The 26,992-nt window shown below is 39.5% G+C and overlaps 1 protein-coding gene across 5 annotated transcripts; it reads right to left on the reverse strand.

Annotated features, from left to right (window-relative positions):
* On the reverse strand, nt 1–26,676 carry RRN3 (RNA polymerase I transcription factor RRN3). 5 transcript variants are annotated; one of them, XM_024744671.1, is made up of 18 exons: nt 26,569–26,676; nt 24,908–24,962; nt 23,693–23,749; nt 18,431–18,520; nt 18,189–18,318; nt 17,736–17,795; nt 17,321–17,384; nt 16,495–16,564; nt 13,898–13,996; nt 11,821–11,913; nt 10,689–10,827; nt 9,343–9,473; nt 7,416–7,546; nt 6,272–6,456; nt 5,035–5,143; nt 2,339–2,491; nt 1,281–1,368; nt 1–386 (listed from the first exon to the last, which is right to left on the reverse strand). In XM_024744671.1, the coding sequence occupies exons 1-18, from the start codon at nt 26,655–26,657 to the stop codon at nt 225–227; spliced, it is 1,905 nt and encodes a 634-aa protein (XP_024600439.1). In that variant the 5' UTR covers nt 26,658–26,676; the 3' UTR covers nt 1–224. The 5 variants fall into 5 exon arrangements, with proteins under 5 accessions (XP_024600439.1, XP_024600437.1, XP_024600441.1 ...); XM_024744669.1 differs by having other exon boundaries at nt 24,908–25,013; nt 26,569–26,671; XM_024744674.1 differs by having other exon boundaries at nt 344–386; nt 1,281–1,337; nt 24,908–25,013; nt 26,569–26,671.
* Between the last annotated feature and the right edge of the window lie 316 nt (nt 26,677–26,992).

Below are 26,992 nucleotides of genomic sequence, written 5' to 3' on the forward strand. Positions count from 1 at the left end.
ACCACTGCGCCACTAGGGAAGCCCCTGTCTTTTCCTTTTGTCTGTACAGGAGCAAAACAGAAAAAACAAAAACAAAACAAAAAACCCAACCACGTCTGTTCAGACATTAGCGTAAGTCTAACTTGAAAGTGAGACGCCTGAAGCACGTACTCGCTCTAGTTCAACGCGATGCTCAAACAGTATGAACCTTGGTACTGAAGGGCACGACGGGAGGAATATCAGTCTCAATCACAAATCCTTGTGATCGTGGGGGACTGGTCTGGCAGGTATAAGACAGGTGGGGAGCCCACACTACTTGAAGGACTGCGGAAATGCGCATCAAAGGAGCTCGGTGTAATCCCAGCTTCACCTTTCAAAAAATCATCTTCTTCATCTTCCACCACCTCCTGCACAAAGAACAGAGATTATCAACAAGATATCAAGTGGCAGTTTGAAATGCTTTCAAGAATCCCTTTCCTCAGGAATGTGCTACTTCTGGAAAGACAAAGGTGAAGGAAAAGAATCTTAATTTCGAACGCTTCCCAATGCACACTTCTTTCTTATGAACCATCCGCACAACTGCTCATCACACGTTGTGTTTGTTTAAAGTCTGATTTTTTGTTTTTGAACAGATTTTAAGCTCAATGAGGGCAGGTAACATAATATGTCATTCTTGCTCAATCTAACATAATGTGAATGAATGAATGAATGACCATCCTCCTCAAACGCAAAATTTAAAGAAAGAATAAAACTAAAAAGAGCTTTCCAATGATTACTTATAAAAAAGAAGACAGGCACATTAAAGCTGACTTTTAATACAGAAATGAATGCGCCACAAAGAAACAAATGGTGACATTTTTTATTATTGGATTCTAGTTTTCTCCTTTGGCAATAGCTGCCTCAGCTCCATGGCCACGCACTGGAGGACATGCTGCAGACCTGCATCTTCACCACCTATTCATGAAAACCTACAAAATTAATGTTAACTTCTGGGAACATTTCAACAGTAAGCAGATCTGAGACTGTTACTTGGTGGTAACGATCAAGTGGTAGAGATCTAAATGTGTTAAGCTGACTTTTAATTACCATTCACTTCCCAAAGTCAGCATGTGAAGTGTCTGGTTTGAACAATTCATTAAAAAACAAACACTATTCTCGTAAGAACACAACCTGGGCTTGGAATTCTGTAAAGGCAGAATGAACAAATGTATTTTTAAAGTGTAACATTGCTATTAACTATTTGACTGTGCTCTGTAACCACATAGGAGATTCCCAGAAAGTATGCTGAATCATAAATTTACCTTTTTAATGGGTTTCTTAAACTCCTGAAGCTCTTCTGCACTCATGTCTTCCCATACCTGATAAAGAGGATCAATGAATTTCTTTGACCTGTCAAGAAGATCAGGTTTCAAAATCAAATTAAATACTACAGCAAAGGTCACCACATATTTAACTCTTTTCTCACAAGACCCATTACCCAAAATGAAGAAGTAAAAAGTATCGCTCAAATAATAATGGTGTCCAAAACTATCCTATGCAGGTTCTGTAAGTAACGGGGCTCCTTCTTTGTAAGAGTTCATCCACTCACGTAGATGGAGTATCACACTTACTGTTTCTCAACTTTTCATTTTCAAGCGAAATTACTTCTCAACTTTGCAAAGATTAACGGTGAATTATAATATGTCCAAATGAAGGTGAAATTATATTATTCTGGAAATTCCTTTTTAATATTCCTACAGTCATTTACTAAAAATAAATCTGGGTAAAAAGACCAATCTGGTTTCAGTCAACCAAGACTTGGGGGACCAGATAATCCCAAATCATTGTGTTGTTAGTTAACAAACTGTCATAAGCAGAAATCCTGCTTCCTTATATATATATACATTTGAAGTTAAGACTGGCCTGGGGGTTTTCCAGAACTCCCCATCCAGATAAATCACTTGGCATTTGCTTATCCTGTGCAACAGTATGGGATGTGGTCTCTAGAAGAAGGAACAAGTCATTTGGCAGAAATTTATGAGCCAAGAAAAGGCAGCATCCTCCCTATCCAGGTACCTCTATCCCCAGCCTCTTGTATTTTTAAACCAACAGGTTTCAAGAAAAACAAAAACCTCTTGGTGTCAATCTGGGCTCCTACTGAGGGAGAGACCTGCAAGCCCTCGTGTGCCACGACCCTCAGCAGGCTTGAACAGGCTTCTCCACACTGGGCCTGGAAAACACGCAAGGAGACCACGAGACCCTATCAACGACCAGAAGGGTCACTCACCACAAAGAAACCCCAAATCCCGATCCTGGTAAAGGCACATACACACCGCATTTAAATTCACCATCGAAAGGTCGACCGTCTAAGTGTACCTACCTCTTCAGTACACAAGGATCGAAGGGGAAGAAAGTGTCAAGTGGGTTCGTGCAGGTTTGCACTGAGTCTCCCCCAGCAGTGTTTCTGATAACTGGCAGCATCTGGCGGTTGTTCCTCTCAATGAGGGTGTAGCAGAAAACAAGCTGGTATTTGCTGTGGAATAATACCAACACAGACAGAGGCATTAATGTGCTGGAATTACTCTGCATGGACACGCCCGTTCATGTGTGACAACTACCCCGACTACATAGATCTTATTGAACATAACAACTACAAGAAAAAAAATAACATAAAGTAGAAAGTAATGCTTTTGGGGTACAGTCCTCTGGGCCTACTATTTACAAGTTAGCTAAGGAGAAAGAATATGTGCTATCACTTTAAGAATATGAGAGTGGGCTTACATTACTAATTAGGCACAACTCACTAAAAATTAATGCATTCACGGTAATTCTTTTAGTTTACAGAATTATGTAGCTGTATTTACTTATTTTTTACTGTTTGTAAGAATTAGTGGGTTGGTGAAAAAGGGATTCAGGATTCACTGAGAGGGGATATGGGTTGTTGGTAGAGAAACTTGGCTGTTGAAGATATTAAGGAGGGTACTAAGGGAGAGCCATGGGGTTTACTGAATCACGACCTCAGAAAGTGGTAAAGAAAAGAAAAGCCATAGTGAGTGAAAACAGTTAAGTGGACAGAAAAACTTGCGATAAAAACCAATAGGACCAGGACTTCCCTGGTGGTGCAGTGGTTAAGAATCCACCTACCAATGCAGGGGACATGGGTTCGAGCCCTGGTCCGGGAAGACCCCACATGCCGCGGAGCAACTAAGCCGGTGAGCCACAACTACTGAGCCCATGCGCCTAGAGCCCGTGCTCCGCAACAGGAGAAGCCACTGCAATGACGAGCCCTTGCACTGCAGCGAAGAGTAGCCCCCGCTTGCTGCAACTAGAGAAAGCCCATGCGCAGCAACGAAGACCCAGCATAGCCAAAAATTAATTAATTAATTAATTAAAAAAAACAACAACAACAAAGCCCAACAGGACCATATGTTGTCAAACTCCCTGGTGGTTATGACTTAGGAACTTCAAAAATCACTCACTGGGCCACTTCTTTGCGAGGAAGATTTAGCTCACCTTTGCCAACGCTCCCCCTCCCACCCTCCCTCCCACGGTACTCATTCAGGTATCTGTTCTCAGGCTCTTAGGTCACTACTGCTATTTTAAGCACCATATGTTCATTTCTGTTCCATTAGCCAAGGATCACATTTGACTCTTGGTGTTAAATGGCCAAACCACACTGGAGTACTTTGCAATATTCGGTAAAAGTGAAGATGTGCACCTCCTACAACCCAGCAACTGCACTTCTGGGTGACAGGAAGTATGTGCCTGTGTACCAGGACACACACACAACCATGCACCCACACTGAAAAAGGAAGACAGCTTAAATCCCAACAAAGAATTGATGTTTTAAAATTATGAGAACATTACGCAGCAGTCGAAATCAAAATACAGCTATTTGAGTCAATATAGCAGAAGCAGTAGCTACAGAATGATACATAAATTCCTTGACACAGACCTTTATTTCGACCTCTTGCTCTCAGCCTCACGTCTTACTCCTAACGTCCATGCTAATCCCAAACCCCAGATCTAGAGCCTCTCTGGCCAGTCTGCTCCTCAACTGCAGCCCTCTACTCCCACCCCATGAATATTCTACGGGCAGCTGCCTCTGCTTTGCTCCATCCATCCTACTCTTCCAGCTGCTTTCTATCTTCCCGCGATGTGCTGGAAACGTCCACCCACTGGACACTGTTGCTTATTGGTTTCTTATCTTAATTCTTTACTACCATTTTTGAGATCTGAGGGAGAGAGAATACCTTGAACTAGATGGCCAGCAAAGGAAAAATAAGCCTGCTGAATGAGAGCAACAAGATGTCTAAAGGGGACTGAGGGATGCAGAAATTATTCTTATCTTCTAATAGCTCAATCTGTTAAAGATTTTAAGCTATGATCCTGCCCTCAATATCAGGATAAGATACCCAAGGTCTCCAATTCACTTTCTACGTGAAGCAAAATAATTCAGTGAATGCTTACGAAGGAGCCAGCCTGCCGGCATTCAAACCTTAGCTCTGCCACAGTCTAGCCATGAGTCCACACAAGTCATTCAATCTCTCTGTGCCCCCCTTCTCGCCATTTATAAATAGGGATTAATAATACAGTCATAGGATTGTGTGAGGATTAAGTGAGTTCTATGCAGAGTGCTTATCAGACCTGTGCTGGGCACACAATAAATGCTACGCACATCAGCTGTAGCCACAAGGCCCTCAATGAACCAATTTCCTATTGTTGGATGTTTATCTCATGTCCAGTCTATTTTTATTACCATTATGAGAGTCACTCTAATAAACATCTGTGGTTTGTACCTCTCAGCTTGCTAGCTGCCTTACTTATTTCAAAGTGCCTAAGCTTCTGCTGAATTATGGTCCTCAGATTAAAAAGTAGTAGCAATTTCCAGTGCAACCGAAGTATAAAAACAACACCTTCAATGCAGTGCTTTCCACACGTACTGGGTTACTGGTTTTTAAATGTTTTTTGCTATTAATTTTGTTAAATAATTCCATAGAAATTTAATGGAATTTTATAATACTAACATAAATTCACTAAGAAATAACTTCCACAAATAGAGCATAAATAACTTACTTTGTGATTGCAGCAAAAAAGTTAACTACCGAGGGCAGGCAAATCTTCAGAGGATTTAGCTGACTCATCACTATCCGTTCAAAATTTAGACTTTGAAGGTACCTCAAACCTTTGATTAAAAAACAAAAGATTTTTTTAAAAGATACAAACACAATATAGTCTAAGCAGCACTTATTATTTTATACAGTAAAAAAAACAAATTTAAAAGAGGTATTTGCACAAATGCTTTATAGGTCCATGTAGACAGTCACGCAGTATAGAGCCCAAAGAATATCACTAGGCTCAACCATATGTATTTATGACCAAACCAACTTTTCTAAAGAAAAGAGTTTATTCTTTTAAAGAGTCAGGAAATAAACATACATTTCCAGTGGGCAACCTTACATGACAATTTGGAACTCAGATATAAGCAACCTCAGCACATGCTGAGCGTATAGCGGGAAACAAAGACTGTGATGATTTCTGCTAACAATCATGGAATCATTAAAAAGCTGAGACAACACAGTGATTCTCCATTCCTTAGAGGTAATGATTATACAATATGGAATTTCTCCTTCTTGAATTCCATATGTACACACACACACACACACACACACACAATCTGTCAATGTGACAGCCAACAAAACCAAGAGAGACTTACATGTCTTAAGTTATCAGTAAAGTTGAGCATGTTTTTCAAGTGTGCATTAGTTCTTTGTATTTCAGGGTTTTGTTTGTTTTGTTTACAAAAAACTATGGAGGTAGAAGGAAAAATTAGGTAGATACTACTGTCTTGGAACCGATAAATATACTTCTCTCCTATGTTAAAAAGAAAGACACCACACTTATTCTAAGAGGCAAGCAAACCAACTTGTGCCTAAGTGTCTTTTGTTAGGAGATTCTTTGATGTATATTTTGATAAAAATTACTAAAAATGGCATAAGGTAATGGCTTACAAGAAATAGGTCCTCTTTTTTTTTAATATCTTTCTTGGAGTATAATTGCTTTACAATGGTGTGTTAGTTTCTGCTTTATAACAAAGTGAATCAGTTATACATATGTTCCCATATAAAGTAGGTCCTCTTTAACCAAGACGCTTACCATTTATTTATACCAAAAAAAGCAGTGATTTTACTTATCTTGTGATAAAACTTTGTCCTACTAGAGTTCATACAACTATTTTTAAGCCCCACATCTTTTTAGAAGTGGGGCTTAAAAGGAAATTCCAGTTCATATCCATCAACCCCACATCACTGACCTTCCTTCAGGTTTCCACTTAAAAGCTGCCTGTGTCTAAAAACAAAAGTGTAGAACACAGCTTGGCAGGCTGAATAAAATGGTCCGTGGAGAGCAACGTCACAAAATGCCTTCGTTCCTGAATCCTGGTTATTAAGGTATACGTGCAGCCACTTAACCAAAAGATCGAGGCATGATTTTACAGTACTAGAGAAAAGAAAAATTCAAGTCAACTTCACTTGCTTCATAAAAAACTAGAATGACATAAGAACACACAATTGCCTCTCCTTACAAACTAAGAAAAGTCTGTCCATTGTCTTCTGTATCTATCACCCATGGGCACAGAGGAGAAGCAAAGAAAGGAAGGAAAATGGTAGGCAGGTGGAAAGACAGCCTTCCGGTTACAAGCTCAAGCACATGGACCTCCTAGGAACAACAGGCAGGCCCCTAAGAATGCCTGAAGTCCCAAGAGCTAGAGAACAGTTTCTCCTCATCAACTCAGAAGGGCTTCTCCGATGGCCTCCCAGCCCTCTTGGGGGAATATGGCCAAAGAGCAGGGCATGTTTACCCACATCTTACAAGAGAAAGACAGTCCAGTTGACCTCACCATTCCCTAAGGGGTTCTGATGAAATCCCATGGTCAACAATTTAGGACAGAACAGCCAGATAGCTTTTAGCTATCAGGAAAGGGTTTTTAAATAGCATCCTTGTCCAAAGGTATCTTCATGGATAACTAGAAGAAACAGGCCCAGAGCTGGCCTCCTAAATAGATTTATTACCTTTAAAAGGATATTTTTCTTCAGCTTTAACAGATACAATTGATTCGGAATGCAAATGAAAAATGACAAACCTATAAAAAGAATCAAAACAGTATACAACACTGTACACCATCCATGAAGACAAATGGATCTTCATATTCAAGTGCAACCATACAGAACAGATTACAAAAGCTTTTCATGTGAGGTTTTACATTTTGAAAAGGAGACATTTTATTCTGAAATTGCCTCTCAGAAATATAAACTTCTTGAATAGAGTGGGAGAACAGATTTTTTCACTGTTTTTCACTGACAAACCAAAAAAATAAGGCAGATATTTCTCTGACTTGAGACAATACTATACTTTTTAAAGGATGATATGAAAAGCACTTAGAAAATTAGGTTACTTACATAAGAGGAACAAATTTAGCTCTTGCCAAAAAGCTTCCAATATAATTTGCAGCAGCTTGCCTGATGATAGCAGGATTATTTGGATCCTGCAATTTTTTCCACAGATGTTCCAAAAATGCTTCTGCAAATCCCTATAAAAAGAGAAGGTGTTGGTCTCATCTTTTTTTAACACTTAAGATATTCTGGTGATCAGAATCCTAAGATTTTTAACTCACCAATATGGTAAAGTTCTAGTATCTCAGTTATACTGCTAGATAAATAATGAATACGTTATTATGGTTCTTATTTTTAAAACATCTTGAGATAATACTATTAAAAACAAAAGGTGTTCCACAGCATTAAATAATTCAATGGATCCCAAAACTAGCTGAGCATCAAAATCAACCCTATAGGGGCTTCCCTGGTGGAGCAGGAGTTAAGAATCCACCTGCCAATGCAGGGGACACAGGTTCGAGCCCTGGTCCAAGAAGATCCCACATGCCACAGAGCAACTAAGCCTGTACGCCACAACTACTGAGCCTGAGCTCTAGAGCTCGCGAGTTACAACTACTGAGCCTGTGTGCCACAACTACTGAAACCTGCACGCCTAGAGCCTGTACTCTGCAACAAGAGAAGCCATCGCAATCAGAAGCCCATGCACCGCAACAAAGAGTAGCCCCCGCTCACTGCAACTAGAGAAAGCCCATGCCCAGCAACCAAGACCCAACACAGCCAAAAAAAAAAAAATCAACCCTACAGTTTCAGGGCTTTGGAACCCTACAAATTTGTGACAGGGCTTTGGGATCCACCAAAACTCTGTTGGCTCTGTTAGGAAATTCTCTGGTGGTCCAGTAGTTAGGATTCGGTGCTATCACTGCCAGGGCCCAGGTTCTATCCCTGGTCAGGGAGCTAAGATCCCAAAAGCTAAGTGGCACAGCCAAAAAAAACACAAATAAATAAAGCTATGTAAATGATTCTGATATTTAGCCATAATTGGAAACCAATGATTAACCACGCTCACATGGGAACCCCTTCTGCAGTACCTTTCAGGCTGCACATATCAAATTTAACCAGAAATAGAGACTAAAGTATAGTCGGTGGGACTTCCCAAGTGGTCCAGTGGGTAAGACCCTGAACTCCCAATGCAGGCGGCCCGAGTTTGATCCCTGGTCAGGGAACCAGATCCCACACACACGCCCCAAATATGAGACCACATGCCGCAACTAAAGGATCCTGCATGCTGCACCGAAGACCTGGTGCAGCCAAAATAAATAAATAAATATTTTAAAATAAATAAATATAGTTGGCATTTGACTAATTATGCTAATTGTAGGAAAAAAAAAGACCAATTTGCTTCTTTTCAACAAAGGATGCAACCTCCAACTTCTCCCAAATAGCTCTTTTCAAAAGCCACTAACACATGCTTTGGGGCAGATTGAGTTTAACCTTTCTATCCATGACCAATACTCTCCTGGACTATTCTAGGAAGCTACAAAATAGTTGCAAAGAAGAGTCCTGTGTTCTTTTGTTTTGCTTTGTTCTCAAAATAGAAAAACAAAGTCTAAAGTTTTTAAATCCTAGATTAAAAATTTAGTTTGGGCTAGTTAAGATCAACTGAAAGAGAATAAAGAAAATAAACAGTTAAATATCCCTTACGAGATTTTAATAAAAGCTTGAATTAAAGGGAAGGGCACCACCTAGTGGACCAAATGCAGGATGACATTTTCAGAGCACTCAGCTTAAGCTGACAGGCAGCAGCAATGCCCTCTGCTCTTTCCACGGGTTGAAAAAGGGCTTGTTATTTCATCAGGGGCACTAAGTAAAATGAGCTCAAGACAAAGAAATACCTCATGGTCTCTATTCCACACCTCCCTCCACCCCCCACTTTTTAAGGGGAAATTCTGGGAAAGAATAAAATAAGCTACAATAATGTGAATGACATACTCACCAATTTAAAGCTACAGAGGTAAAACATGAAAAACTGCACATGGCAAGAGGCATGGGTGGGCAACAGGAGTTTGTCAAAGATGGTTATGAGATCTCGATATAAATCCTTTGTTTTGTTGTTATCAAGCTTACCTACGAAGAAAATTTGGCATTTCAGTTTTATAAAGACATTATTTTCAAGCTACCAGTTTCATTTACCAAATTTGTAAAAAGCAAACAACACCATTAAGACATACATCATCTATTAAGCTACGGGGGGTGGGGGGGTGGGGGAAATGCCATCTTTATTTTGTACAGAGTTCCCTTTTTAATTACAATAACCCAGCACTAGCAAGGAAGCAGGCTCTCATCTCATACACACTACTGTGATGCCACACATTGTAAAACTGCCATTTAGAAGCAGAAGCCCTCTGATCCAGTAATTCTACTGCTAGAAATTTATCACAAGCAAATAATTGACAATATATACACAAGGATGTTCATTATACTGTTATTTATAATGGCAAAAAAAGCAGGGGGAGAAAAAAAATAAGAAACCAGTTAAATCCATATAACTATTTTAGAAGAACAGTGAATGGTATGAGAAAATGTTCACAAGAGGTGAAAAGGGAAGATTATAAAATACTACATATAGTGTGATCCCCAAATTCACTGAGAAAAACACATATACCCATACAAACAGAAAAGAAAAAGAAAATGCTAATAACGGTTCTCCAAATAGTAAGAATGTGGCTGTATAAACTTTGTAAATCCTTTCCTGTATTCTCCAAATTTTCTCTAATCAATATGTATTATTTTTATAACAGCAAAAAAGTTAGAGTAGTAACATATTAATTCAGATTCAAGTCCTAATAATAGGACTGAATGGCAGTCCTATTATCAGGCAAAGCCTCTAGACTAAAAATTCTGTAAGGGCAAGAAGCATATCAATTTGTTCACTACAGTACCAACACCTGGCAAAACCAAAGTACCCAGACTCTCTAAATTCAATACGGAACACCAAGTACCATGTATCAACGTCTACTATACCATTTCTTAAATGTCTTGAACTTGAGGTCTGCCTAAAACTGTCCAAACTCCATATATAAGCTTTCAATACAGTAATCGGTGAAAATATCATCAAGGGCTCTGAAGACAAACATAACTAAGCCTGAATCCCAGTCCCACTATTCTCAAGCTATGTCATGTTGGCAAGTAACAATCTCTCTAAACCTTCTCTTCCTCATACTCAAAACAGTGATTTTTTGACAGGATTTCTATCAGTACTAAAGTATGAAAAATACCCAGCACAGTGCATTGTAGGTGTTCAACAAAGCAGCGGTTACTGTGACTACTACAGGTTGTTACCATCTACATAGCAGACATCCTTAATGTAGGACAAAAGTAAAGACAGCAGGATGTCCAGGCGTTCAGCTACAGGATGGACCATCTGATCAAGCATTCCTGGATCGGCCTTTGTTTCACGGTCAGTTTCTTCATCTTCGTCCTTTGAAAGTAAAGTAAAAACTAACATGAAATGCCTCAGTAAAAGTAGTTTAGTGAGAAAATTCTGAGGTAATCGTTTCCTTTAAAAGATAAAAGAAAATGCACAAAGACCTTTCCAGGCAGGGGCTCTCAACCAGAGGTGTGTCAGAACCACCCGTGGAATTCAAAATGAAAGCACAGATTCAGCCTCTTATTCTCATTTAGACACCCATTTACAGTGTGGCCATGCAAACATCACAGATTTCCCCCAGCTCCTGGCACCCACTGTTGGTGCCAGGTTTCCTTTCCCAGGACAGGGTGCCCATCCCTGAGCTGCTATGAGTATTGGCTGCTGACAGCTCACAGCTGCCCCCCTTCTCCAGAGAAATGCCTTTGCTGCTCCCATTCCTTCCCCATCAGAACTGACTGACATGAGGTCACAGGAGGCCATCTCTCTGGTCTCAAAGTAGGACTAACTCTATCCTGCAACTCACGCTCCAGAGCTTCTGCGGGGGATCAGGCTGGAGCTGCTTTCCAACTGAGACCGAACTCTCACTTAGTTCCTTCCCCTGCCTTTTCCAGCTTCCTCACACCCTTTGTCCCAAGGGCACCTGAATCCCCATCTCAGGCTTTCCTCCCGGTGAACCCAACTGAAGACACTGCCCCAGGTAGAGAAGCACTGCATTAAGGTATACAGTTTGTAAAACACAGAAGTTACATTGGTATGCTTTTCCATTTATCACTCTTTCACAAACAATATGTGGTTGACAAAGAACAAACAGAAGAATAAAAATGAAACATACTTCACAAAACCCAAATTCAAAGCCTTGGAAATAAGCTCTACTAGTCAATAAGCAACAAAAAAGCAAACTACTCATTTAAAAAATCATTTTCAAGTTTGCTGAACTACTGTTTTAATTCAAAGCCTTGAAAAAGGTGAGAAGCCATTAGCTGTTTCTTCCCACCCCCTGGGACTGTGAACTGCGTATGTCTGATTTCATTAATAAATGCTGACCATATTAAAGAGCCCTTCTGTGGCATCTGTTCCACTACTAGTCTGAGTTGCTGTTTCCTCAGCATCTTCAATATCCTGCCGGGATGCATTCACCTACATTACAACAAAGAAAAAAAAAAAGAATAAAAGCACTTAAAATATAACTACATTATTCAGGGACTTGAAATTCATCTGATACACATGCTTTAAAGATGTCCATATTAGCACCCTATATAGCACTGTAACTCAATAAATAATCACAATGCAAACCTATAAATGGGTCTGGGTCATGGAGAAATTTACAAGATTATAAATTAAGCTCCCTGTACTACATATGTACATAAAATTAATATGAACTGTGCTATGTTGGTCTAAAACAGATAGCTTCAACAGACTCAACGTTTGTCCAACTCTAACTATGCACAAGACACACGCATGGTGTATAAGAAGCATATCATCAATCAACTGAGGAGAAAATTATTAAATGCAATCAATTTGAATTAATGAATATTTATTTGGCTATATAACCCTTCAGATATCTTGTTTAACATACCACTCAAATCATGCCTTTTCAACTGTCTATAAATGACCTTCTTCCTAAGTATACTCTAAAATGTTCCATAAGCATATATTTATGCAGTTGACCAAAGAGGTTTAACTCCAAGTGAGCAATGTGCCAGCCCACCCAACCTCCAGCCCTTCCTAGACCTCCTACAGAATCAATGTTCTTCCCATCAACTCCTATTTCCTTAGTCCACAAACCTCAAGTCTCCCCAACCCTGAAATATGTCTCTCACCCCGCCTCATCCCCCCTTTACACCACAAACTCTCACCAGGTCTCTAGCAGCCCCACCATCCATGCTCTCTCCAGCAATAGACTACAACCTAAACACCAAACCCAAGGACTTTGCTTTTCTCATCCTCCTTAAAAAGCTCAGCAATAGGGGACTTCCCTGGTGGTCCAATGGTAAAGAATCCGCCTTCCAATGCAGGGGACGTGGGTTCGATCCCTGGTCAGGGAACTAAGATCTCACATGCCACGGGGCAACTGAGCCTGGGCACCACAGCTAGAGAACCTGCATTCTGCAAACTACAGAGCCCACGCACTCTGGAACTGTGCGCCACAACTATATAGAGAACACCCGTACATCCCTAGAGAGAGAAAACCCGCACACCACAACTAGAGAGAAGTCCATGCGTCGCAACAAAAGATACCGCATGCCACAACAAAGATCCCGCATGCTGCCAACTAAGACGCGACGTAGGCAAAAATAAATAAATAAATAATGATAAATAAATAAATAAAATATTTTTTAAAAAAGTCTCATGCTGCCTACTAAAGCCTTCCTCCCTCCAGATCCTCCCTGGGTATCCAGACTCTTGATTTTCCTCTCATTTCCGATCTCACTTCCTCTCTCCTGTTGGCCTCATTCTCAGTCCCCTACCTGCAGCTAAAACTGCTTGGTGAATATTCTCCATCTAGCTCCCCACCTGCACCTCAATCCATACAAAATGGAACTCATCATCCTGCAACTTCCTCCTAACGTTTCTTATTACTGTTACAGCAACACCAAACTTTCATTCCACAGGGAGCTACCTTTGAAGGGTTCCTTTCCCTTACCTTCTACTCCCCTACTTCCAATACAGTCTCAAGGACCTTTCCTCGCCATGTCACCAGAATCCATCACTTTCTCATTCCCACTGCAGCTTATTGCAAGCCTCTTTAAAAAAAGTATAAAGAATCCCCAAATAACTTCCTTAGGTATGCATTTCCAACCTCTTCTGACTACATCAGGTTTTCTAGCTCATAACGCATGTGTTCCATTCACAGCATTTACCACACTGTACTTTTCCATTTACGTGACTATTTAATTAATGCCTTGTTCCCCAACCATGAGAAATGGGACTGTCTATAAACATCAGCACATCAATGCTCATAGAAATGTTCAAGAAATGTTCAAAGAAATGAATCAAAGGTGGAACTGTGGATTTTTTTCCATTGTTGCTACTACTGTTTCAAATATTATGATAATAACAAATACTATAACACTATTAATAAATAAAAATCAAAGAGAAAAACAGATTACCCAATACTTACGTCCAACTTGAGCAGCTTTTCAATAACAAGCTCCAGAATTTCATGTCTCAAGGTCGGAAAATACACACTAATCCTTAGTAAGTTATGAACATAACACTCCTAAAACATAAAAAGATGAACATTTCAACAGAGAATAAATGTTTCATAATTATGCAAGCAAAACTACACAATCTTTAGTTTCAACTATTCAAATAGAAAAGACTATCAAGCAACATAGAAACAACACTGTTTATATACACAATACTAGTATAATTTAATTACCCCCAGTAAATTAAGTTTGTGATTTGTATACTTCTACAGTGTTTTTAAAGGTTTGTTGAGATATAATTCATATAAAATTCACCTATTTATAAAGTGTACAATTCAATAGTTTTTAGTATATTCACAGAGTTGTGTAACCATCACCATAATCAATTTTAGAACATTTTCATCACCCTAAAAAAAAAACCTTGTATCTTCTAATAATGTACCTCCTCTCAGCCCTAGGTAACCACTGGTCTACTTTCTTTCTCTATGAATTTGCCTAGTATAGACATTCCATATAAGTGGAATCTTACAACATGTGGTGTTTTAGCATAATGTTTTCAAGGTCCATTCATGTTGTAGCAAGTAAACTACTCTTTTTTTATTGCTGAATAATATTCCAATGTATAGACATAGCACATTCTGTTTATTCATAAGCTGCTAAACATTTGGTTTCCATATTTTAGCTACTATGAATAATGCTGCCTTGAACATTCATGTAAAAGTTTTCAGGTGGACATATATTTTTACTTCTCTTGGGTATATACTTAGCAGCGGAAATGCTAGGTCATATGGCAATTCTACATTTAACCTTTTGAGGAACTGTAAGACTGTTTTCCAAAGTAGCTGCACCATTTACCATTTTACATTCCCACCAGCAGGGTAGGGGGGTTCTGGTTTCTCCACATCCTTGCCAACATGTGCTATTATCTATCTTTTTGAGTACAGCCATCCTAGTTGGTAAGAAACAATATCTCATGGTTTTGACTTGCATTTCCCTAATGGCTAATGATGTTGTTTCTCATGTGCTCATTAGCCATTTGTATGACTATTTTGGAGAAACACCTATTCAGACCCTTTGTCCATTTTTAAATTGGGTTATATGACTTTTCATTATTGAGTCAGTAAGAGTTATTTATATACTCTAGATACAAGGCCTTTATCTGATACACGATTTGCAAGTATTTCCCCATTTTAAGTCGTCTTTTCATTTTCTTAAAGGTGTCCTATGAAGCACAACAGTTTTTAATTTTGATGAAATCCAATTTAACTACTTCTACGGCTGCTTGTGGTATATCTAGAAATGGTTGTCTAATCCAAGGTCACAAATATTTTCATCTATTTTCTAAGAGTTTTATCCACTTTGAGTTCAATTTTGTATATGGTGTAATAAGTCCTATTTCATTCTTTGCATGTGAACATACTCTTGTCCCAGAACCAACTGTTGAAAAGACTATTCTTTTCCCCACTGTCCTGTACAACAAGTTTTTATACATTAATCTTATATTCTGTGACTATACTGAACTCATTTATTACTTCTACTGTTTTTGTGGATTCCTTAGGATTTTTCTATATGTAAGATAATGTCATCTGCAAATAGAGATAGTTTTACTTCTTCCTTTCCAATCTGGATACCTTTTTCTTTTTGTTGCTTAACTCACCTGGCTAGAACCTCTAGAATAATACTGACCAGAAATGGCAAAAATGGACATCCTTGTTTTGTTCCTTATCTTAGGGGAAAGGCTTCAGTCTTTCACTATTGAGTATAAAGTTAGCTGTGAATTTTTCATAGATGCCTTTTATCAGGTTGATAAAGTTCCCTTCTATTTTTGTCATAAAAGGGTTTTGGTGTTTTTCCATCCATTGAGATGACCATGTGGTATTTATCATTTATTCTGATACAGTATACTAATTGGTTTTGAGGTATTAAATCAACCTTGCATTCCTAGGATAAATTTCATTTGATAATGGTGCATAATTCCTTTCATATGTTGTTAGGTTCAATTTTCTAGTATTTTGTCGAGAATTTTTGCAACTATATTCATAAGAGATACAGAATTTGTAATACTCCACTTGAAGCATACCATCACAAATAGCAGCAAAAGTTATTAACTCCTTATTTAATACCTGTAATACATTATTTAGGAAAAAATAATCTATGCTTAAAAGGGAACCACTATTGAAAGTTAGGCAGATGATCTAAATATTACACAAAAAACTTAAGACTTCATCTATAGAAGGCTCTGCCTTCATGTTTAAATAAAGCATGTTTATAATTGGTATTAAATGAACTATTATCTTCTAGTAATTCCCATCTGTGTAAGCATTAAGCCTATTTAGATATTTCTGAAATGGACTCTGCCTTTGACTTGCACGTAGGAATAAGAGAAAAGGCACTGAGAACCCTCAGTCAGTTGCTTGCTAAGAAAGGAATCTGAGTCAAATTCTTAGCCTTGAGTTTAAAATTCAGCAGACAAAACAACTTTTAAGAAAAAGACCTAAACTCAGCTAAAACTACATAACAAAAAACTACATACTTTTCCATTAGTTTCCCCCATGAAAAGATTTCTTACCAATGTTCTCTCTGATTTTCGAACAAACGGAAATTTTTCCACCAGTATCGGCATAAGAAACCATGGTGTTCTATTTTAAAAAGAAAAAACATGCAACCAATCCATGTTAACTGGACTTTCTTGGAAGGCTAACATTTCCATTCTAAGAGCAAATATAGATACAGGAGGCAAACAGTAACTCCTACTTCAAGCAATTGGAACTGAAAATAAATGCATGGCTTCAGAGAAAATCGGTAACAACTTGGGGAAAAATAAGCTTCTATTAAGTTTGATATCAACAGCAAATTAAAGGGGGGATCCTTTTTTCCACAAAAGTTTAATGAAGAGCTTCAGTTTAAAATCACTGCACATATATATTATTTTAAAAAGGAGAAAAAATTATCAACTTGGACTTTTTAAAGTTAGCTTATTTGCTAAACTTACTGGGGGAATTTGAAGTTCACCCCTCCAAAAGAAACCTACACACCTTAAAAGATTTTCTTAGAACTAATTTTTATTCATATGGCATGGCACAAACGCAGGGGCTTCTCACTGAAAAGTTTTGGATATCGTGTCTGTTGAAGATAAAAGCAAAATTCTAACCACCATAAAAAGCTGGAGGGGAGAATTTGCATACAAGTTTTGAAAAATAGTTAAAGACAATGAATAGAGAACTGAAATGCTATTTTTTGTAGAATGTGATCTGATATCAACAGGATATAAAATATATGCAGCATATAACTTCAGTTTTGATGCTATGAACATTTTACAATTTTCTACTAACCAATCATAATTTTCTTGAGACTTAAACACCACAATTCAAAATAAGTAAACAAAGTATACTCACGATGGGACATATCTTGCTATTATTTGTAAGGCTCTGTGACATGTGTCAAAATTTGCAGGAAGATCTACAAGGTGAAAAGGGAGAGTATGGGCATGAAGATAAAACTGAAAACTGAACAATTATCTACCTAAGTCTAAAAATGCCTGCTAACCAAAACTGAATCATGTGTCAGCAAAATAATAATTTCAAGAGTTTTCTCCATGACCAACTATCAACGAAGACTATAAATAATGCCATTAAGGGCAACTGATTGCACATTAACATTAAATATAACAAAACGACTCCATCTAAGGTTGCCTTTTGTTGCAGTCTACATATTAGATTAAGTCCTGGAGGTGCCAGGATACTTTAGCATTCAGCATGCATTCACTAAGACACAGGAGGCAATTTTGGCTTTAATCCTCTTTATACTTACTATCATCTTCGTCATCAGAATCTGAAACATCTATGTCACCTTCCTTAGTGACCACTCGGGCTTTTGAAGAAAAAAGGAAATATGTTATTCTTCTAATATTGATCTAAACAATCAACAGCTACATAAAAAAGCGATTTTTCCATTGTCCAAACTTAATACAATAAAATTTACAATGGGGGCAGGAGGTTTAAGTAGCTAAAAATCCCTGAGTTCCAAGACTTCGTCAGAAGCTCACTAAAGCAAATTACAATCCATAAAAATCATAGCAACAAATGAATCTAGATACTTCCACAGAGGTCATTATAGGGGACAGACATGTACCAGAACTGCTGCCAATAAGCATCCTGGAATCTTCCATGGTGGCATAATCTCCAAAATATAGTGGGAAGGTAACTTTTTAATAGAGATATTTAAAAAAATAAAAATAAAAACAAGCAAAGAGCAGCCACTTACGAGGTACAAAATGAGAAGCAATCATGCTGAGACATGGTCTAAGGAAGACAGTCTGTGCTGATACAAGATTACCAAGGAAAGCTAAATACTCCTCCACCACTGTCTGACTTCTATTTAACCACCGCAACCTCTAGAGGTGGGAGAGAAAGAAAGACAAAAGGAACATTTTACTGATACAATATATACTATTTTCGAAGTACTGAATTACATATAATAGTTGATGAAATAAATGGCGAACTTACCAACAGAATATTAATAAGCTGCTCAAAGTCTTTTGTCAAGTACATGATGGAGGAACGGAATTCCAGCAGCCAGTTAATGATCTGGTCATCCTTAAGTTAAACAAAAGTACGTTCAAAATCACAAATTCTCTCAAATAACAGAGAAATGATAGCTATCTGGCATTGATCATCTATCAACAATATTTAGGGACTTTCCTGGTTGTCCAGTAGTTAAGACTTTACCTTACGATGCAGGGCGTGTGGGTTCGGGTTCGATCCCTAGTCAGGGAGCTAAGATCCCACATTGCTTGTGGCCAAAAAACCAAAACATGAAACAGAAGCAACATTGTAACAAATTCAATAAAGACTTAAAGAAAAAACCGTCCACATCAAAAAAAAAAGAAAATTTAAATTGAGGGAAAAAAATGTCACAAACTTGGACTTAAGCCAAAGTTGGGGTGAAAACTTCTTAGTTTGTATCAAAATGGAAAAAGATGTTACAATAAATTTTCCTTTTTTTTAAAGTAATATAATAACTGATATACAGGAAAAAGAATCAAATGCAATACTTAATTCTAATCACTTTTGTTTGCCCTAGAAAAGTGAGAACACCTCAAATGCTGACACCTGGGACTTCTTTAAACTAAAGAATTGTAACAGATTTAAATATTCTAAGACCACAAGGACCAACAAGTACCTCTACTTCCTCTATACTCATGCTGACCTGCAAGCATGTTGACAACATTCATCTAAGCTGATTAACTAGACTCATCAATAAATGTAACTTTTTCTTAACCCAACCTTCAAATGGGTTTAAACGAATTAAAATGTGTTCTATATAAATGATGGTTCCACTACTCCATTAAATATTTTTCAGACAATAAAATTACTATTCATAATACTTTTAGTGACATGGGAAAACCTAAATAGCAATACAAAAAAGCCATGTAGAGAATAAGATATCAGTTATATTTAATAAAGATACTGTTTGTATTCATGCATATATACAGCATACACAAGAAAAAATTAAAGCCCCTAATTTTGGGGAATTCCATGGTGGTCCAGTGGCTTTCACTGCTGAGGGTGCGGATTCAATCCCTGGTTGGGGAACTAAGACCCTGCAAGCTGGGCAGCACAGCCAAAAAAGAAAAAAAAAAAGGCCCTAATTTTTTAAAGAAAATGGTTAATGCTGACTAAGACTCAGTAGGGGAAAGAGACATATGGTGTTGTACCTTTAGCAACAGACTACAAACAGACAGTGTTGAACCTGCAGTGATAAACTATTAGCAGACAGGGCTGGACCTACAGCAACAGACTACTTATAGGGAGTGTCATTTAGTGAGAACACACCATGTGCCAGGCACGGTGCTCAACACCGTACGTATATACCTTTTCCGAATCCTAACAATGCTGCAAATGGATTACTGTTATTCCCATTTTACAGTTGAGGCAACTGAGCCTAAGAAAGATTAATAAGCAATTTGCCCAACCAAACCAGTAAAAAACTAGGTTCAAACCTGACCGCCTACAGGAATAAAGACACAGACGTAGAGAATGGACTTGAGGACACAGGGAGGGGGAAAGGGTAAGCTGGGACGAAGTGAGAGAGTGGCATGGACATATATACACTATCAAATATAAAACAGATAGCTAGTGGGAAGCAGCCGTATAGCACAAGGAGATCAGTTCAGTGCTTTGTGATCACCTAGAGAGGTGGGATAGGGAGGATGGGAGGGAGACGCAAGAGGGAGGAGATATGGGGATGTATGTATATGTATAGATGATTCACTTTGTTATAAAGCAGAAACTAACACACCATTGTAAAGCAATTATACTCCAATAGGATGTTTAAAAAAAAAAAAACCTGTCCGCCTAGATCAACGTTCTGCCCACTTTCCCACAATGCCTTGCCCCACATGAAGAAGCTCCCCACGTTTCCCCCACCGGTTCACCAGTGAGTGCTTCCTATGCATTATCTATGTGACAAACCTCAATGACACTGACTATTTACTGATGAACCCTAAGTAACCTGGTAATAAAATAAAGTAAGTCGCAACTCATTTGCACTACAGTAACTTCATAATGTCCACAGTCATTAAGGATAACAAGGCCTGAAACAGAGAAGACAAACTAAGTTACACATAAATAAAAATAAGTTGGCTCTATCCTGTCACTTTTCCACTAAAACAAGTACAACAAAATTATAAGGACAACATTTAAACTGCTCCACTTTTTAAAGTAAACCAGTCAGAGACTTTGGTGCTTTAGTACTGAACTATTATTAGAAACAAATTATTTTAACACTCCTCTGAACTAATGTGGACACAAATGATGTGATTCTTGGTCTGTCAAAATCCCAAGGAGATGCGCTGATATAAAATACAGCCGAACACAAAGAATGTGGTTCTTCGTACCTGTGGAAGAATGCACAGGTCTTTAAAGAAAGCTCTAAAGAAGTGATGCTTCCATTGTCTTTAAACAGAGTGAGTATTCTTGGGGGCTCTATACTTTACAGAGGTAAAAGCATGTCTTCAGAAAACCAAAAGTAGTTCAGTATGGCTGGACTATATCGTGAGCAAGCAAGCCAACAGATAAATCTGGGGAGCAAAGAGGGGCCAGACAAATCAGTGAAGTCCTTGTAAGCCAAATTTACAATTAGAAAGATCTGCTGGCAGTGTAGGGTATGGACTGAATGAACAACCATGTGCTTAGACAGAACCTGAGAAAGTTCGTTGGTGAAGATGATATTGCAGTTGGATCTCAAAGAGTAGGAGTTTTATAATTACAGTAATAATAATAATAAACACTAATATAAGACTAACTACGTGCAAGGCATTATTCTAAGACTTTAACATATATTAACTCGTTTAATCCTTACAACCGCTCCATGAGATAGGTACTACCACTGGTTCCCATTTTATAGCTGGGGATACTGAGGCACTGAAATGCAGTAACTTGCCCTCAGTCACAAAGCCAGTAAGGGAGGGAGGCTATGTAACCAGAGCCCATGCTCAAATAGGTAGCAAACAAAGTAGATACAGAGGACCTCTTACAGCCAGAAAAAAAAAGGCACATGCAAAGCCCTCAAGATGAACAGAAATGGCAAATTTAAGAAATAAAGTATCTAGTGGGACTGAACTCTGAAAATTTGTTGCAGACCATGCTAAGAAGCTGGTCCTTTATTCTTCAGTGGGCAAGAAGAAGGGCAATGACATGTTTAGAATGTGCTTTAGAGATGACTTAGGCTGAGACAAAGGTAAGCAATAAATCATTTAAGCACATAAAGAAGCTGCAGACGTGGGTTTGGGAGAGAGAGAATGCTAAGTTCAGGGCACTTGTAACACCTGTGGGCTGGCAGTTAAGACATCTGTACAGCATTGTAATTCAACTATACTTCGATAAAAAATAAATTAAATTAAATAAAAATTTTAAGATTTAAAAAAAAAAGAAAGAAACAGGTCTGGAGCCCACAAGAGCAATCTGAGCTATAGATGCAAATCTGGAAGTTATAAGGACACAGATAAATTTCAAAGCCATGAGGGCATAAGGAAAACACACAGGACGAATCTGTAAAGTGAGGAAAGGGTTAAGATTGGAAATCCAATCAATGCCAAATTTAAGAACCTGTCAAGAAAATGATTAGAGATAAGTGATAAGAAGAGAGGAAGATCAAAGAAACCGAAGGAAAGGGGTTTTTTGTTTTGTTTTTTCATTTTATTTTATTTTTTGGCCACGCCACGCAGCATGCGGGATCTCAGTTCCCCAACCAGGGATCAAACCTGCACCCTCTGCAGTGGAAGTGCTAAGTCTTAACCACTGGACCGCCAGGGAAGTCTTGAAGGAAAGGTTTTAAGAAATGGGTAGTCAACTGTATAAACTGCTACAAGGAATTACTATGGGGCTTTAAAAAAAAAAAAAAAGAAGTCCACTGAAATCAACACATAAGAAATCACTGGTAACTTCTGTCATAGTAAATACAGCAGTGGACTTAACAGTGGATTTAAACATGCATGAGAAATGAGAAAATGCAGACTGTCAACAGGAACAACAACTAACAATTACAAAGTCCTCTGAGTCAGAGGCTGTTCTAAATGCTTCTTGTATATTAACTCATTGGATCCTCTTAAAACAGCTACATTGGGCTTCCCTGGTGGCGCAGTGGTTGAGAGTCCGCCTGCCGATGCAGGGGACACGGGTTCGTGCCCCGGTCTGGGAAGATCCCACATGCCACAGAGCAGCTGGGCCCGTGAGCCATGGCCGCTGAGCCTGCGCGTCCGGAGCCTGTGCTCTGCAACGGGAGAGGCCACAGCAGTGAGAGGCCCGCGTACCGCAAAAAAAAAAAAAAACAGCTACATTTAAAGTACTTCTCTCATTTCTCTGGTTTTACAAGGAGGAAAACAGAGGCAAAGAGGTTAAACAACATGCCCAGTATCACACACTGGGAAACAATGGAGTTGGGATTTTAATGCCAGGCAATTTAACTACCACTGCCCACAGTAATACACTATTCTTTCCAAAACTGGGCAATAAAGGAAGAAAAGGGAAATAACATTTACTGAGTTGTTACTACATGACAGGTATATACCTTGAACCATTTCCAAAAACACTGAAAGAGTAGTAGTTTGAAAGACAAGTCATTTTCTGTTGTTTCTTTGTTTTGTTGTTTTAGAACTGGAGAAATATGAGAGTTGCATGCAGCATAGAAGAAAGGTTCTAAAAAGGAAAAATTAAAGCAGGGTTTCTCAACCTCAGGACTACAGGCATTTGGGGCCAGATCATTCATTGCTGTGAAGGGCTGCCACGTGTATTGTAGGATGTTTAGCAGCATCCCTATCATCCACTCACTAGATGCCAGTAGCACTCTTCCCTTCTCCCAGTTGTGGCAATCAAAAATGTCTCCATGGGCTTCCCTGGTGGCGCAGTGGTTGAGAGTCCACCTGCCGATGCAGGGGACGCGGGTTCATGCCCCGGTCCGGGAGGATCCCACGTGCCGTGGAGCGGCTGGGCCCGTGGGCCATGGCTGCTGGGCCTGCGCATCCGGAGCCTGTGCTCCACAACGGGAGAGGCCACAACAGTGAGAGGCCTGTGTACCGCAAAAAAAAAAAAAAAAAAGTCTCCAGTTCATCACCAAATTACCTCAGAGGCAAAAGTGCCCCTGGTTGAGAACCATTAAAGAAGGATCATAGAGCAAGCTCTAGAGAATGGAATAGGACCAAAAGTGCAAACCAATGTCTCTACAAAGTGGCAACAACTTTGCTAATAATCAAACACAAAATTAATTACCTTTATCTCTGGATCTGACAGCTGGTTCTTCAACAACTCAAAGTCATTTGTTTCCCCCTTAACAAGAAGGGGGGAAAAAAAAATGAATTTTTCCTTGCTTGGGTTTCCAGTTAAAGACCAACAGCAGGATTTTTAACTTTTACAAAAAGAACATTGTAGCATACACATATCAGTTGCGGATTATAAAATCCTGACTACGAAAATTTTAAAACTCATGTTAGTGTAGCTAGAGGGCTTGGAAGTAAGAAAATGACAACAGGCCATTCATATTTAGCTATACTTGTGTACTGACATTTGAATATGATAGTCAATATTCCATGATACTACCCAATCATATATATGGATATAAATGCAGGTTACATATAAAAATAGACAGTAATGCATATTTTCCCACCATTGCTGAGATACAGCAGAATCACTTCTAAACACACAAAAACAAAGCCAAAAAAAAAAAGTCCCCAATAACAGAGCTGGTTTATTGTCCCAAAGCAATGCTTTGGTAATTCCTTAAGAAATAAAATGCGGGACTTCCCTGGTGGCGCAGTGGTTAGGCATCCGCCTGCCGATGCAGGGGACACAGGTTCAATCCCTGGTCTGGGAAGATCCCACATGCAGAGGAGCAACTAAGCCACAACATAGTTGTGCGCCACAACTACTGAGCCTGCACTCTAGAGCCTGCGAGCCACAACTACTGAGCCCACGTGCCACAACTACTGAAGCTCGCGCACCTAGAGCCGTGCTCTGCAACGAGAAGCCACCACAATGAGAAGCCCACATACTGCAATGAAGAATAGCCCCCGCTCGCTGCAACTAGAGAAAACCCATGCACAGCAACAAAGACCCGACACAGTCAAAAATAAATAAATAAAATAAATAAATTTATTTAAAAAAAAAGAAATAAAATGCTTTGATCTAATGGTTTTTTATTCTACTACTTGCTGAAGATTTTAAAAGACACTAGGTAAATAAAGCACTTGAAGATGTGAAACCTCAGTAAAGGGGTTACTACTCTAATTCTGAACTGACAGCACCGTGCTGTTGTTAAATTTATTTGATTTCAATATTGATATCTAAAATCCATTTTATTTATCTACTGGTTTTTAGTATAACAGCTATAATTGTATTCTGACTAGCAAAATTCAAACCTCAATATATCAATTATATTTCAATAAAGCTGGGAAAAACCCCCACCAACCTCACATTATCACCTCTTACCTTTCTGTACTTCAGCAACACTTCTGTCACAGTTCCACCAAACCGAACAGTTTTTCTTGGGGGAGAATTGAAGAAATCATTTTCTAGTGCAAGCATATCTGAAAGCCTATAGAACCAAGATTATCAAGCCATTAAGTGCATGACAGGGAAAAATAAAAGCTATAACAGCCAATACTTATTTTTTTATTTTTTTTTTTTATTTTTTATTTTTTTGCCAATACTTATTGAACCAACATCATTCAGTGGGACTTCTGCTAAAGCCTCCTAATTGACCTCCCTCCTTCCACTTGAGTCCCCCAGCAATCCACTCTTCATTCAGTGATCTAATGATCTTTCAAAAACTTAAGACAGATCATGCTACTCTACTCTCTTGCTTAAATTCTCTAGAGGTTTCCTACTCTTTATCGTCTTCAAGGTCCTACATTAATCTGGCCCCTGCCTACCTCTCTGACCTCACCTCTAACCACTTACCGTACTGCAGCCAGGGTCCTTTCTGTTCTTCAAACCTGCCAAGCAGATTCCCATTTTACTTATTTTTCCCTCTGTCAGAAACACTCTCCAGATGTGTACATGGTTGGACACTTGTCTTCATTCAAGTTGAAGCTCAAATGTCAGAGACCTTCCCCATCAGAAATCGAAAGTACCCATCCTCTCCCTCTCCCCTACCATCACACTGTTTTATTTCTTCACAGCAGTTACCGCTATCTGAAATCATCGTTTACTTATCTACTGTCTTTCCCTCCTTAGACTGAAGGTCTGTTGAGACCAGAGACACTGTCTCTTTTGATATACTGTCCCCCATGCCTAACGCCAAAAGTAGGCACTTAAAAAATATATATTATACGGGCTTCCCTGGTGGCGCAGTGGTTGAGAGTCCGCCTGCTGATGCAGGGGACACGGGTTCGTGCCCTGGTCGGGGAAGATCCCACATACCGCGGAGCGGCTGGGCCCGTGAGCCATGGCCGCTGAGCCTGCGCGTCCGGAGCCTGTGCTCCGCGGCGGGAGAGGCCACGGCGGCGAGAGGCCCGCGTACCGGAAAAAAACAAACAAAAAAACCTATATATATATATATAAAATAAATGATATTATGCCAAGTGTTCCGCAAAGTTTGCTTCTTTTAAACAGAGCAGATTAGTGAAAAAACATAGCATCCTGCTAAGGACTCTCAAAGTTAAACCCCGAAGTGTTTTACGGGCGTTAGGGGCTTTAAAAGCTGAGCTAGATATAAACACTGTTAAACAAACGTATGTCAAAACAAATTTTAAAAAACAAACAAGCAAAACGTAAGACGCAATTTTCCGTCAGTGGCAGCATTTGGCTAATAACCCAAATAGCCCAGGGACCTCTTTCCAAAGCTAGTCGAAGAAGCAGGAGGGAAGAGTAAAGGAACAGAATGCAGTACCCAGGCCTGGGATGCTATAAAGGAACCAGTGGGGAGAAAGGAGGGACTATGGAACAGCGAATAGGTTCATTTTTCCATCCCCTCTCCCATTTTTATTACCCATCTAAGGGCCATGGACTCACTCTTGAGGACATGAAGTGACCCTCTTCCCTCTGCTCCCACCCCACTCCGTTAGCTCTGTCCCAGACCCTTCAGCTCCCTAATCCCGGTCCTGGGCTTTGGTCCCAGACGCGCAGAAGGAAGCGTCCTTGGTTCTTACCCGGTCCTCGACGCGCCCAGCGTCTTGACTGCAGCTGCCGAAGCGGCGGCATCTCCGGGCAACCGCGTGTGAAGCAACGGTGCCGCCATCTGATCGGACACGCGACGACTACACCTGACGCCGGAAGTCGTGCTCCTTCTAGGACCGCCTCCATCCCGGAAAACGAGTGTGCGAGCGACGGCCTTCAGCCAATCAGGAACCCCACGTGGGGAGAGCTGAGTGACCTCGGCGGGCTAGAGTGCCGCCAAGGCGGTCTCTTCGGCCCCCTGCATCAGGCCCCTCCTTCCGCTTGGAGGACTTTCTCCGCCCAGCGAGGTGCGGCGATGAGGCCACCTCTAGTATTAAGGCTGGAGACGTTTGTAGGATGATTCGGTCCAGCCCTGAGGCTCCGGGAGAAAGGACGAGGACACCGGGAGGTGCTAAG

The sequence above is a fragment of the Neophocaena asiaeorientalis genome, unplaced genomic scaffold, assembly GCF_003031525.2.
Source record: "Neophocaena asiaeorientalis asiaeorientalis breed wild unplaced genomic scaffold, Neophocaena_asiaeorientalis_V1.1 scaffold91, whole genome shotgun sequence".
Lineage (NCBI taxonomy): Eukaryota > Metazoa > Chordata > Mammalia > Artiodactyla > Phocoenidae > Neophocaena > Neophocaena asiaeorientalis.